At 30.5% G+C, this 16,041-nt stretch overlaps 1 protein-coding gene across 1 annotated transcript in view; it reads left to right on the top strand.

The window, feature by feature from the left end:
* LOC134688147 (uncharacterized) overlaps positions 1 to 16,041 on the top strand; it is a 37,698-nt gene that overhangs the window by 14,358 nt on the left and 7,299 nt on the right. The window contains exons 2-3 of the mRNA XM_063548619.1: positions 7,885 to 8,381; positions 10,096 to 10,162. Of these exons, the coding sequence (XP_063404689.1) occupies positions 7,885 to 8,381; positions 10,096 to 10,162 (564 nt within the window). The remainder of the gene's footprint in view (positions 1 to 7,884; positions 8,382 to 10,095; positions 10,163 to 16,041) is intronic.

The raw sequence follows: 16,041 nt of genomic DNA, 5'->3' as shown, positions 1-16,041 counted from the left end.
TGACAAGAATCTGACATAGCATCACAATTCCAAAACTTTAATGGCTCCCTTAAGATATTTAAAATCTAAAAGGAGACATTGTACTTTCAGTTTATATAAATATGAAGTATAATAAAGAAGTACTTGTATTTAAGGATTTAATTATGGTAGACCTCTTCATTTCTCCAAATTATTTTTGTCCTTTCATATCGGAAACCTAGTGTTCAATATTGACATACATAATTGCAGTAAAGTTCTTCATATGACTTTAATATGTAACATAACTTTTGATTATTCCAATTAAGATTTAACGATATTTTAACAATAAGTTGATACAGTTGTAACTTTACGTCAAGAAAGAATTTGATTTATCATTACGTTTGAGAAAATATTAAATGACAAGAAGAATATCAGATACTCAAAGAAATACTTAAAGATATTAAATCAACACATAAATCTCAAGTTGTCTTGACCCTGTATATGTATTACAAGTATTTTATGTCAATGTTAGTCTGCGATTGTTGTCTTTTATGGACGCCACACAGATGATACATAGATTTCAATGTTATTAAAATTGTATAAATATTTAAACAATGATAAAGTTTTCTTTTAAATTGCACTTAGTTATCGTAATGGCTCATTGTGATTTCTTTTATATTTTGGGGACTATTAATTTATAATCAATTTATATACCTAGAGTACCAAAGTTTACAAAGTTTACTGGGTAGCGTACAGATACTGGACCTACTTATATAGTAAACTGCACGTTATAAGCAATAAACTGATACCAATTGGAGCTTTTAAATAATTAATGCTTCTTATAAATTATTACAAGTAACGTGTTAAAGAAAGAAAGAAATAGTCTTTGCTTGCGCACATGAGTATGAATAGAAGGACTCTTTGCTTCACACATATAATAAGGAAAAGATAGTCTTAATATTTGCTTAACACATAAATATGAATAGGAGGAGGCTTAAAGTACATGTAAATGAGAGTGGAACAGCAACCTTTTAACATTGTATGTTTCTATCCCATAGTTCATATATTTTGAACTTTTGGTAAGGGGAGGGGTGTGTACACATTAGTGAATAAATGAATCACTGTTTATCAGTGATGCTGGTACAAAAGATAGTTTGACATTTAGGAAATGATATTACTAAATTCAGGCAATGATCTAAGCTATGCTTTTGACATGTTAAGGAAAATGTAAGTCAAGAATATGGCACTTACTGGGGTGTTTGGTTTCAATGGTATCTGTGGCTAACTTTAATTACTACAGTTAATATAAAGTTGTGAATTTAACAAATTAAGTGTTTAGGTTATCTGTAAAAAATACCTTCACTCATGTAACAAGATTGTATACTTTCTTTTTTATAATATTAAGAATGTAAAATTTATTATCAGCAAAAACACAAGACTAAAGATTTACAATAGGCTCAGACAGAATGGAGAATGGTAATAGGGAATGTGTCAAATAGACAACAACCTTACCAAGATACTAAACCTGCTGGGTTAATTTAAGGTTTTAGTTACTCCATCTAGGTGTAATTTACACTAGAATTCCATATTCAGTCCATTGACACCAAAAGAGCTTTAACTTTTGTAATTTAATGAAATTTTAGTATAAGTTTTATATTTTAACACTGTCATTATCAGTTCAAATAGTACACAGTTGGGTGGGGCTCTTGGGTTCATATGGTTATGTCTGTGAAAAATACCAGATACAACTTCATTTGTTCTTTACTTAAAATAGGTATTATATTATTCTATGACAAAGTACCAGGGGAAATATATGATAAAATATATTGATATGTTGTTACTTATCTTCTATTTAAAATGTAATTTTAGAATGACCTAAGTATTTTAATGTCAGGGTGGTTGTTATCTAACCACCTGCTGGTTATATTTCTTAATGAATATAAATGTATGTAAGGATAAACTTATAGTGATTAAAATGTTTGTTTGAATTGAACAAAAATGATATATATCATATAAAAATCCCTCTGAAAGATTAGCTATAGAAGGAATGTCTCAGGGTTAAAAAAAAATAACTTTGAGGTAGAAAATACATATATATACTATGGATAATTTACTAGATTAAAGAATTTTAAGATATGGCAAGGATTTTGTTGTCTTTTTGAAACAATCTCCATTTCCATTATACATTTTAAAAGTTGGAAAAAGTTCTGAAATTGTAGTTATTCATTAGCTGCATCTGTTGCACTGGCATATGACATATACCAGAAGTGCAGTGCACTTGTCATATCATATTTGTAAGGGAAGCTGATATTTAGACATCAGGTGTTATGGATAAAAAAACACAAATGGAATGTCATTATGACAGTCATGCAAATTTTCCCCTAACCTTATAAAAACAGAATCGTAGATTTTTATTTTAACTTACAGTTTAATGGACAGTCATACTCATGTTACAATGATGAATAAGAAAAACGATACACCAAAGTTGACATAAAAAGAAATTGAAAATTTTATAAATTGAGCTCAATTACCCATAAACCACATTTTATAATCAAAGACTTTATTATTTATGGCAATTTTATAAAACCAAAGTTTAAATGAGGAATGTGAAAAAAAGTAATTTTTGATATAAGAGAATGTGGAGGTATTCAAAGGTTATGATAGTTTTATAGATAAAAAAAGTTTCATCTGGAAAACTGTATTAGGAATTAAACGTCAACCATACATTTTGCAAATGAATACCTAAAAAATGTTTGATTTTTTTTTGGTTAGATTAGAAAAAAATAAGTAAATATCTTGAAATAAAAGTCTTATGAAATGAAATAGATAGGAACAATATAATTACTAAAAATGGTTGACATGTATCCCTGAACTAGCCTAGTTTTTTTTTAATCATTTGATGGTTAGTATATATAAACCTCTTTGTTTATAATAAATAAGATACTGAGTGTTTAAGGGGACATCAGCTTAATTAACTTGTGCATAAATATCCAATATATCAATGTGAATTTCAAACATTGAATAGAAGGTTGATGGAGTTTATAATAAATCTATTTTAAATCTTCCTGTTTTATTAAAGTGAAAATACTTGTTAGCAATACTGTTAAGATCTATTGATAAGTTATTCATGAGTAGATCATCACACAATATACCCTCAAAACTTCTCATTTCTCAGATCACATACTTCAAAAGAATGCAGTGACTGAGGTCGAATACCTGGATTGTAACAGTGCATACAGATAGAATAATCTTGTTAAGTGTCAAAAGTTTGTCAAATAGGATTTAAGTATTACAAAGAAAGCAGGGAGTCTTAAAAACTTAAACTCAGAATGGATAGAAAAAGGAGAAATTTATATTTCGTACATCAGCGGTACATTTCTCCTGGACTGTAAAATCTATATGTTAATGTGTTGGTCACCCACAATATGTCATGAGTCATATGAATAGATGATTTATATAACCTTATTCACACCAATGGACCCTCCAAGTTGTAGTATATATATGTTAGACACAAAATTTAGTCTTCTATAGATATAGGAAGATGTGGTGTGAGTGCCAATGAGACAACTCTCCATCCAAATAACAATTAAAAAATTAAACCATTATAGGTTAAAGTACGGCCTTCAACACGGAGCCTTGGCTCACACCGAACAACAAGCTATAAAGGGCCCCAAAATTACTAGTGTAAAACCATTCAAAAGGGAAAACCAACGGTCTAATCTATATAAACAAAACGAGAAACGAGAAACACGAATATATTACATAAACAAACGACAACTACTGTACATCAGATTCCTGACTTAGGACAGGTGCAAACATTTGCAGCGGGATTAAACGTTTTAATGGGCCCAAACCTTCTCCCTTTTTCTGAAACAATAGCATAACATCACAACATATAAAAACATACGATAAAATATCAATTGGCAGACTTAACTCAATCAAAAAACGTATGATTACACAATGAATGAATAAATTTGATCTGCGATATCTGAATACAAATGCACAGTTAATTAAATATTAGAGACAAACATTCATGACCAAAAGGCTAACAAAAAAATTCAAACACACTGAGAAATATTTAACCAATCAATGTTCACTTTAGAAAAAAACGGTTTTTTTATAATCTTGAAATTTATACAAATGTTGTAAGAATAAGTGAAAAATTGAAGATATTACAAATAATCAAAGCTGGTATACAGCCAAGATCCATATAAATAAAAAATGACAAAAAAGCATTATAAACAGTATCAACAGGTCGAATTAACAAGAAAATACGATTTGAGAGTACTCGCAGTTACTGACAGCTAGTTAAAAGCCAAAACCAATTAATAGTAAAAAATCATGCATCAGAGACTAAAATCGACTAAAACACATCACAGAGATTTAGTATTTTAACGTCATTAATAGTCAAAGAAGACATGACTTGTGCAATGCCAAAAATAAATGTATCGACAGGTAGTAGTATAGTAAAGAGCGACTTCTATAGAAATAAAAGTTAACGTGGCTGTGTCCTAGATTGTTATAGTTTTTTTGTGAGAATTAAATGAAATTCTACAAACTAGAAAAATATTGTACAATCTAAAAGCAGTCTGAAGTTCTGAATGATAACCTGTAGTGCATAAGTTACATAATTTAAAAAAAAGTTTTGGACTACTATTTATCTTTACTGAACCTAGAATTCATTAGCCTACTTTTATATAAAATGGTTATTTAAGACTTTTTGAATACTCCATAACCCAGTAATGAATAAAAGTAGGTGAGGGTAATATATATATATGTTAACAAGAAAATAGGTCACTACACAACCAAAAAAAACCCCCAAAAAACACCAAGAACTCATCTTATATTAAGTCTTAAAAGATGACAACTTTAAGCATTAATTCATTGCTATGTACTATAATTATTGCACTTTTAATATCATCAACTGTCAAATGTAGGGGCATGGTGGGATAATGGCCTTAAAAGTTAAAACATATATGCAAAATTAGTTTTTAAATTGAAATTGTTGCTCAATTTTTGTTTTGATTCTAAACTTGCTGCAAGATATTTCACAGGGAATCCTACTTTTTGAGTATGAAATGAAAACTATCAATTTGTTTCATGACTTGACTCTATTTATAAGTGCAGTGCATATCAATTAAATAAGAAAAAATGTCCCAATGGTTTGAACTAGTAAACAAAATAAATAAAAAACAAAACATTTAAAACAGCATGTCAAATTTCGATTAAATGCTGATTATAGAATTACTGATGTGGACTATTAGCTATTAAAAGTACAAGATTGTTATCGTTAAAATCTGATAAATGATTCAAGTCATTTTAAAAATACATTATAAATGATATCTGATTGAATGTTCATACTGGAAGATTGTTTGATTGAAATCAAGAATCAGAACCTGAACTATCTTAAATTTACTATTCTGACATATATTGATTGTTATGTGAGGTTTTGATAAATTTTATTTTCAGAGGAGTAGAGTTACTTCCCCTTCTTGAACATGTTTTTAAAAAAAATATATTTAAAGTGTGAATCAATCCTTACTGCCAAGGAAAAAACCTTGATTATTTTATGAATGTTTTTGCAAATTATCGGCAAGATGAAACATAAACTTTTAATTTTGAATATTAGGGGTCAAAGGTTAAGCTGAGATCAGAGGTCAAGGACAAAATCAGGTTGATATGATATAGACTAAATATATTAGTTAATCTTCATCAGACAGTGTAATTAGTCATCCTCAATAGAAATTAAGCTCTTTATTGTTTAAGGTTAGAGGTCAATATAATCATAATACAGACTGAATAGTTTATCAAACTTAACAAATAATTACATTGAGTCATTGATGATGATCCTGAGACAAACGATTTTTTGTTAGATCAAAGATCAAACTGAAGTTTGGGGTTCAGCTCATTTCCTTTTAATAAACATATAAGCTTTACAATATCCCTGGTGTTAACTTTGGTATAATAATTCCCTGGAGAAGAGCAACATACTTATACTGATTTTAAGATTCAGGAGGCTCTATTCACAAAATATCATACAACAAAAATTGATCATAAGTTATACTTAAATGTGCATAATTCAAGAGTGTTTTTTCTGATAAGATTTTGGGGAGATTGAATACAAAGCCAAATGAAAAAGATTATTTCCAGACAAAAACCTCAACTGAATATAAGGGTTCAATTTGTAAACTGAGTATAATAAGCCCAGGGGAAGGGGGGTTGTGGTTACTTCCTTTATTTTTAGTGGTATGAGTGCCGCAAAACAGGGTCCATTTTTCAAGCCCTGATGGTTAGAATAGGATCGCCTTTCCATGTCCTGTTGGCTAGAACAGGGTCCCTTTTTCATGTCCTGTTGGTTAGAACAGGGACCCTTTTTCATGTCCTGCTGGTTAGAACAGGGTCGCTTTTTCATGCCTTGCTGGTTAGAACAGGGTCTTTAAACAAAGTAGTATTTGTCTAGAACAGGATCGCTTATTTAACTGTTTAAGATAAGTCTGGAACCCTGGTCTAGAACTGCATTTATTTTGTACAGTCTAGAACAAGGTATACATTTTCTGAGTGTGTATAGAACAGGGTATGTTTTTCAATGTTTTCTTTTTAGAATAGTGTATGTTTTTCAATGTTTTCTAGTTAGAACAGGGTAATGATTTGGCATGTTCTGTCAGCACAGTTATACCCTAAAGGATAATCAGTAACCCTGAGGGATGATAAGACTCTTATTGCATTTAGGGTTTAACTTTGAATAATAATATTCTGATGATTGATTATACGGGTAATTAAATTTGGCCAACAATCAAAGTGATAACTGATTGTAAAATTTCATAATCCATTGTAGGCAGTTATAAATAAGTACTTTGAAAGGTTTAAAGATATGAATTAATGTCCTGAAGGCTTGAAACGCACTCTAATTGATACTGTATGCATGTAGAATGGGGTTTACAGATATGCTCTAAAGATGTTTTGTTGCATAATTAGGGAACCTTAAAGTATCAGTTTTCATTTGTAAAGTTTTAGCATGTATGTAGAATCCTCTTGGCTCTTTAAAAAATCAACTGATTACATAATTAGGTGTAAAGCGATTTGGCATAACCAATTGATAACCAATTACCATTTGCAATGTTTTACTGATTTAACTTTGAAGTAAGAGCTATTGTAATTTGCCACATTAGAAAAAAGTGATAAACGATAAGGGGGTTCATGATTTGCCAATTTTGGTGACCTTGTTGAAATGTAAATACATGTATGAGATAACAGCTAAGTGGGATGTGGTAGAAACTTCTTGTAAATAACACAAAGTTTTCATCATTCAAGATAAAACTGTTTGATTTGTTTCATCATACAAAATGTTTGGTACATGTATGGCTATAGTTTCTGATGGTGTTCATATTTTATGAATGATCATTCCACGAGATCTTTTAAAATAGTCATTATTCTTGAATAGCTTTAATTAGTAAAAGATCATATAAAAATATATTTACATTTTAAAATCCAACATATGACTGAATTCATTTCGCTAGACTGAAAGGTGAAATATGAATAATAAATAAACATTTAAAAGACCAGTATTGACTCAAATAATGTTGGTCAACTTGTGGTCATCTTTATAGGTCAAGGGTCGTTCACCTTCTTTACAGTGACAGTGATCTACCAGTTTATTAAGAGATCATGAGAAATAGCACAGGTTGTCAGAAAATTTTGGGACAAAATCTTCATGACTTCATGAAATTTATATAAATATTTTAACCACATATAAGTTATATTCCGACCTCCTGAAACCCCTTGAAACTGCCACTGGTTTCTTCATCATTCATGACAATAAAATAAAGGCAACTCTTGATAAGTTACTGTTTTGTAAATGTATGAAAATAATTATATAAATATAAAAATTATTGTACATTAAAGATTTGAAAACTTTTTTCTTTTCAGACTACAATGTATTGTCCAATGTGAGAAGATACAATTCAACTGGAATATTAAAACTACGGTCGAAAGGCTACAAATTCAACAGTGATTGGACACCTTCAAAATTAAAATTAAGAAATGCAAGACGTTTCATCAAAACATATAGAAACCAGTTAACATATTATTTCTCTGGGAATATTTCTCTTGTGAATATCGATGTACCTATTTTAAGTGTTTTTCATCGTAAGAAACAATTACCATTCTTAGAAGTGATTGTAAATATTAACAAAGACAAATTAGTTTTTAGATATCAAGGAAAAGTGTCATTCCAAAGAATAGAAACTCCACTCCATTCGGGAGGAAAAAGTGCTTTAAATTTATTAATTTATTATAATAGTACACATGTGACTTTTAATTGTAATTGTGTTCTTAGTACCATAAAACTTCGACAAACTGTGGCAAGATTTTCCCACAATGCAATCATCTTTCTTCAGAATCGTAAAAGCTCACAGAAATTTCAGGTTGGTAATTTAATATAACAATTGTTGTAGTACATAGAAGTCTCGTTACACTGTCTGGTGAGAAAGTGCAATACAGGAACCTACTTCTCACATTTCTATTGCTTGAAAGGGGACAAAATTATTGTTCTCACGCTGTTGTTGATAATAGTCGGTTGGAGTTTACTTTGTATTATATAATTTATGTATTCATTGTAATAAGTAATATCTTTGTAATTTATTTTAAAGTGTTGTTGTTAAATGCTTTCACAAGTAATATTTTTGTGGAATCTCAGATGCATATTTTAAGTATGAACTGTGTTTATGTTGTATTCACAAGGTATCTTAGCCATTTGCTTTAACACTGCCTCTAGCTTCTTTCAAACAATTACCAAGATTGCTTTTTTTTTGTAATTTGAAAACAAAAATGTAAAAGAAAAGAAAATGTTATGTTATGCAATTGTAAACATTTTTGTATGTTTATTATGTACATAATTTTATATGCTCTGAAATAGAACATTGGAATTACAATACATGTATATGTTAATGCAAAGTAATAGGAAGGTAAGATATTTGGCAGATAGTGAAAGGTGGCACCCTCTTCACATGGATGTTTTAGTTTAATGCATCTGTAACAAAACAGGCGGTGTGGTTGCTAAAATCATAATGAAGAAATCTACACTATGAAGGCTTTTAGATTTGCCTCTATTAAAATTTCGGACACCATATCACCACATTGATTTATTGCAGCATGATGTCAATATATGAAGATGATTCATAGTGAGACCTTAAAGTAGACTATTTTCATATTTAATACTAATTAATGACTCCATGAGTTGATATTTATTTTTGATATACAGTTTGCTTAGGATATTTAAGACATGTACCTTTCAGCATTAATTGCCATAACTATGGGTACATTTAAATTGAATAGACTATTTTCATATTACCCACTTTTGACTCCAGAGTATATAAGTTTTTTGGTAGATTACTTACTCAGTAAGACTCAGAGCAACTAAAAGAAGTAAAAACAAGCTTCAAATCAGTGCCATTTGGGGAAATATTTCATGTTTCCAATGATTTTGCTGTGTATAGAAAACATGAAAAAGCTAATCTTTTATTAAAAATTGCCCGAATTGTAAGCTTGATTTTACTTCTTCTAGTTGCTCTCACTTTACCAAGTACCTTAAGCATTCTACCACAGGGGAAAAAAAATATTTACTCCAGTCAAAAGTTGGTGACTTGAAAAAAGTCTATTCAACATTGAGAGAACTCACAGTTTTTGCAATTAATCTTGATAGTTTAGATATCTTAAGCACACTGTATAAAGTAAATATTGGATGATCTTTGACTCACCTGTAATATTTCAAACTCATATGGGAGGCCTGAGATGTCAAACTGTTAGAGAAAATGATACTGAAAAAAGAAAATATAGCACCTTGTTATGATTGAAAAAAATGTTAGAGTCTTGAAAAACAAGATTTGTATAACACAAATAATCATGTCTCTTTTAGATATGACAAGATATAGAAGATGAATAGAAACCACAGACGTCAGAGAAAATAAATATTATTTTGATCAAAAGGGAATCGAAACAAAACCGATAGATTATAAACTCCTTAATTATCGGACATCTGAGTGAAAAAAAAACCAACAGAATATTTATATATTTATAAAACAACTAAACATACTGTACTTTGATAATGCTATGAATGAAATGTTTTTATTTTTATTTTAGGGAGAAGTGCGACAATCAAAAGTCTATAGTTATAACAGAAAGCAGAAATTTAAATGTCCGGAACAAAGTACGTAAATTCAATAAAATTTAGACAGCAGTGGCAGATCCAGGGGAAGGGTTCGGGTTGGAACCCCCCCTATTTTTTGACGAATGGGGACATATAGTTGAACCCCCCCCCCCTTTGTCCTGGGTTGGTAAACCCTCCTTTTTAAAATGGAAGGATCCAACCCTGAACAGTCAGTACTAACTCAATTAAAAATTGACCTCATACAGTCAGGCTGCCAATAAAGACTAAAAAGAAATTGATGGATGTTTCATGTGCAGTAGCAAATATTACATACATATTCAGGACACAAATCCCATTTCACCTGGACATATTACTCTGAATCCAATCTTTTTTTATCTTGCTTCAAAATTTTGTTTCTGTAACAACTAAGAAATTATCCATTAACAATTTATTTTAACAAATTTCTATAATTTAGGGAGGGGGTCGTATAGCAATTAATCTTTATTCCATGAAAAAGCTTCAATGAAATGAAATTATTTAAAGAATGGAAAAGGAACATGCCGTTATGAAATCAGACATATAGTTGGAAGTTATTAACCAGAAATCCAGAAAAAACTCTGTTGTACGCCAGAAACAGAAATATCAGTAAAAAGGTTAAAATTATAAATTTGCTATCAAATTTGTATTTCTGGTTTATGTCATATTTTGTCAAAAATTAGAAAAATGTTATATCTATGTTAAGAAAAGTTATATGATGGTCATATTTCCTCAATGCTTTTCAAACTATTCTAAATGACAGAAATTTGGGAATGAATGCAATGATTTGATAGAATCTGGTATTTTTCATGATTCACAAAGGTTGGGTTCTAGATTTGCTTCTATGCGTCTGTTTTCTTTCTGTCTGCTATAGATTTTATATTATTGCACAGAAGGAAATCAGAAAGGTTCTATGAAAATTAAAAGTCACTGTTTAGATTTTGATAACTTTATTTGAATGCAGCATTTCTTGAAAGTTTACAAATTAAATTTCAATTCTAATTATTGCAACAGCTTTTTGTCTTCATGCTATTGTGAGATTGCCATATTTGTGACTTCATTACGAATTGGTCATAGTACAAAATTTGGATTATTCTTCTGCTGTGATGAATTATGTTTATACATCTAAGGTTTTTATAATTTCTCTATTTAGAACAAGTTCATATAATCACAATGGTTGATAAGTGAAGTTTAAAACATTATTTTATACTATTAGATGTATTTTGCATTTTCCATGTTTTATGATTGACTTAATTTAATATAAAAGAAATTGGATTGAAAAAGTGTGTCGTATGAATCTAATTTCACTCTTTTATTTTCATCATAATATCAAATCTGGTCAGTTGCATTGAAAATTGGAATGAACAATTAGTTATAACAGAATTTAGTGAGAAAAATATCTGTTTTCTACAAATTTATTTACCAAATATGATAATCTTAGGTCAGGCTTCACATATTGGCTGAGAAATTTAATATAAACTGCATTACAAGTACACTACTCTTGAAAATTCCAGTTATGCAATATAAAATTGAGAACTAAGCCTGCTGAATTGTAAACTGCTTGTATAGTATTTTAAATGAACTTCAAACAAATCCAAAGTATTTAAAAAAAAAAATTCCAGCATTTGTAACTCAAATTACATCAAAGGATTCTGATTTTTGACACAGTTATTGTTTCACTTCATTAAAAAGTTATTACAAGGGTCTAGACGAGAGTTAATGTTTGATCCATTTATTGTATTATAAACATAATATTCACTCATCAAAGATTTTTCAATTTTTGAAATTTCCCTTCATCCTCTACTCAATAGTTGATATTAACCGAGGTTTGGAGAAAGACCAACTGAAATCAAAATCCATAATTTAGCAGTGTTTTTCTATTAATTTTCATTTTCTGTAGATAATACAACTGTACTAGATATAAAGTTGGTACTTTTTTGTAGTTTCTGACATGTGCAAACATTTAATTGATTTCAATTTAGGACTTAAACTGAGACAAATACTACTGTGAAGTTATTTTCAAAAATGAAATAAAACTTATTTGAACATTACAAAAAGTTTTTTTTTAAAAGAGGATACAATAAGAAGTTTGGTTTTAATATTTTCTTAAAACTTATGCCTCACCATACATTAAATACAAATCCATCATATTATGCCTGTATTGTCTAAAAATAAAAGAAAGATGCATTACAGAAATGTAACTCTTTTAAACAAAATTGTGAAATTATTAGAGTTGACCTGATTTTCTGATGTTTTTGTATTAGCTAAATGATAGATTGCACAGGAGAAACCACCTAGAAATTTAAACACAGAGTTGACTATAATATAAATATTTACATTGTTCTTGCATGTGCTGTTTTTTCTTCATTCATCAATGCTTATCAAAACTTTACTGCAAAAAGTTAAGAATTGGTGCCAAATTGGCCCTAAAATAGGATAACATTCAAAACTTCTCTAATTAGCAGACTCAATTAAACACTGAAGCTATTTTCTTCAACCAAACATTGCTACTTTGTGTACAATATTATCTTTTCATGGATTATGCCATCCTAAAATGACATATATTTAATAGATAAAATGTCTCAAAACATATCCATTAATCATCATGACTCACAGTGAGGACCATAGACCAAAAGCCCTAGTCGAATCAGATATTCACACTTGAAAGTTATTTTGTGTACAAGATGAATTAAGTGAAATTTCTATACTTTGTTCATTTTAATCTGACATATATACAAAAACTTGAGCAACTTGTAATTTAGAGACAAATCCATATGAATATGAAAGGTTATTTCCCCTTTTTTATGCCCCACCAGGGGGCATCATGTTTTTGATCTATGTGTGAGCTAGTCTGTCTGTTCTTCTGGCTGTCCTTCTGTCTGTATGTTTGTCTTCCCTGCTTCAGGTTAAAGGTTTTTGTCAAGGTAGTTTTTTATGAAGTTTTAAGTCCAATAAACCTGAAACTTAGTACACATGTTCCCTATGATATGATCTTTTTAGTTTTGATGCTAAATTTGAGTTTTTACTCCAATACCACAGTCCACTGAACATAGAAAATGAGTGTGAGTGGTGAATTCGTGTACTATGGACACATTCTTGTTATTATTTTAGCTGCAGTAACCTTATTAAAAAGTATTATCTGGTGTAAAGTCCAATTTCCCTTGATGTCTGTATTGAGTTTGCCATCATACTTTTAAAAAAAAGGGTACTTTAGGAGTTGTGGTGTCAAAATAAATTTATAGTGAAAGTCATAGGAAGAGGGAAAGATGTTAATATGACATGAAAATGAACCTTGCTTTGCACTTTCAAACATTATAGCGCCAATTACCCTTGTAAATGATTTCCTGATGTTAAGATGATAAGTTTTGCACAGTTTATGTTTGTGTTTTATGAGTTGAGCAGATATCATCCATATAATAGATATGTGAACCAGAAATAGATTGATTTGTAAATTGATTATATCATACTGTTTTATGTTCAGCATCAGCTGAAGACTAGATAGAGCAGGGAGATAATGTCAAAACATTAAATTGTGGGTACATCACACCTAAACATTACACATAAGTACAGACAGGGAATCAGTTCAATGGTACATCACACCTAAACATTACACTTAAGAAATTGTATGGACAGGGAATCAGTTCAATGGTACATCACACCTAAACATTACACATAAGTATGGACAGGGGATCAGTTCAATGATACATCACACCTAAACATTACACATAAATATGGACAGGGAAGCAGTTCAATGATACATCACACCTAAACATTACACATTAGTATGGACAGGGAGTCGGTTCAATAAAACATCACACCTGAATATTACACATAAATATGGACAGGGAATCAGTCTAAGGGTACATCACACCTAAACATTACACATTAGTATGGACAGGGAGTCGGTTCAATATTACATCACACCTGAATATTACACATAAATATGGACAGGGAATCAGTCTAAGGGTACATCACACCTAAACATTACACATACATATGGACAGGGAATGAGTTTAAGGGTGGATCACACCTAAACATTACACATAAGAAAACTTAGGGAATCATTCAATGAAATATCACACCTAAACATTACACCTAAGAATGAACAAGGATTCAGTTCTGTGGTACATCACACCTATAAACTTTACACATCAGAATGGACAGGGAATCAGTTCAATGGTACATCACATTGAAACATTACACCAAAGTATGAACAAGGATTCAGTTCTGTGGTACATCACACCTATAAACTTTACACATCAGAATGGACAGGGAATCAGTTCAATGGTACATCACACCGAAACATTACACCAAAGTATGAACAAGGATTCAGTTCTGTGGAACATCACACCTATAAACATTACACATCAGAATGGACAGGGATTAAGTTCAATCACATACGTTTGGATAGGGAATTAGTTCAATGTTACATGATACCCAAACATTACACATTAGTACCGATATGAACAGGGAATCAGTTCAATGGTACATCACACATAAACATAACACATAAGTATGGAAAAAGAATCAGTTCAGATAAAAAGGATTATAAGGAATAAAGTTTTTGACTTTTCCTCTAAAAACACATGCACTCAGAACTTTCTTTTTAAGTTTTCCATTCAAATATTTAAGATCTATACTGGGTATCCCAATCAGAGTGGTGGGATTTGAATCATGAGGAGCAATGAATGAAAAGTTGGTAGAGTGGGTAGAAAAAATCTGAATTTGATTCCCATGGCTCATAATTGCTTGGTCGGAATCAGTTCTAGATTTTACTAACTGACTGTTACAAACTTTTCATTCATTAATTGCTCCTGGGGATTCAGATACCTTTAAGTTTTCAGATCAGGATACCTGGTATGAGGTCTCTTTTTAAATCAAAATGCTGTGTGTTATTAAAATTCATGCACATTAAAGATAATCCTGAAATATAAAGTTTTCTTAGATATGAATTTCATGACTATTTTATAATCTTTTAAAACATGAAGTGATCATAGACATTAACAGGAAAAGATAAGTACAGTGGAATCTTAAAATTTATTTTTGTTAATTTGAAGCGAAAAATAGATGAATTTTAAACACATCTCAAAAATACTGCTTTTCTAACTAGGCTGTTTACAACATCAGATGACCTGACAATTAATTTAGGTCAATAGAATGAAAAAGGCAACAATAGTTTACACATAACACATATTTAAATCACATAGTATGAATAAGATTGATTGATTGATTGTGTTAGGTCATAGTTCATGATATTGGTTGCTTGACTACCAGTGGCAAATAGTTTATGATATTGGCTGCTTGACTACCAGTGGCAAATAGTTTATGATATTGGCTGCTTGACTACCAGTGGCAAATAGTTTATGATATTGGCTGCTTGACTACCAGTGGCAAATAGTTTATGATATTGGCTGCTTGACTACCAGTGGCAAATAGTTTATGATATTGGTTGCTTGACTTCCAGTGGCAAATAGTTCATGATATTGGCTGCTTGACTACCAGTGGCAAATAGTTTATGATATTGGCTGCTTGACTACCAGTGGCAAATAGTTCATGATATTGGTTGCTTGACTACCAGTGGCAAATAGTTTATGATATTGGCTGCTTGACTACCAGTGGCATATAGTTTATGTTATTGGCTGCTTGACTACCAGTGGCAAATAGTTTATGATATTGGCTGCTTGACTACCAGTGGCAAATAGTTCATGATATTGGTTGCTTGACTACCAGCGGCAAATAGTTCATGACATTGGTTGCACAACTTCCAGTGGCAAATAGTTCATTCTATTGGTTGCTTATAACTACCAGTGGCACATAGTTCATGCATGTTCTGGATTAAGGAGTGATAAATTAGGCAAAAAACAAAATCCAACAAACTCCAAAATGAGCAAGACCTGGGCCAT

The sequence above is a fragment of the Mytilus trossulus genome, chromosome 10 (genome assembly GCF_036588685.1).
Source record: "Mytilus trossulus isolate FHL-02 chromosome 10, PNRI_Mtr1.1.1.hap1, whole genome shotgun sequence".
NCBI lineage: Eukaryota > Metazoa > Mollusca > Bivalvia > Mytilida > Mytilidae > Mytilus > Mytilus trossulus.
This window is presented reverse-complemented; position numbering and strand designations above follow the sequence as displayed.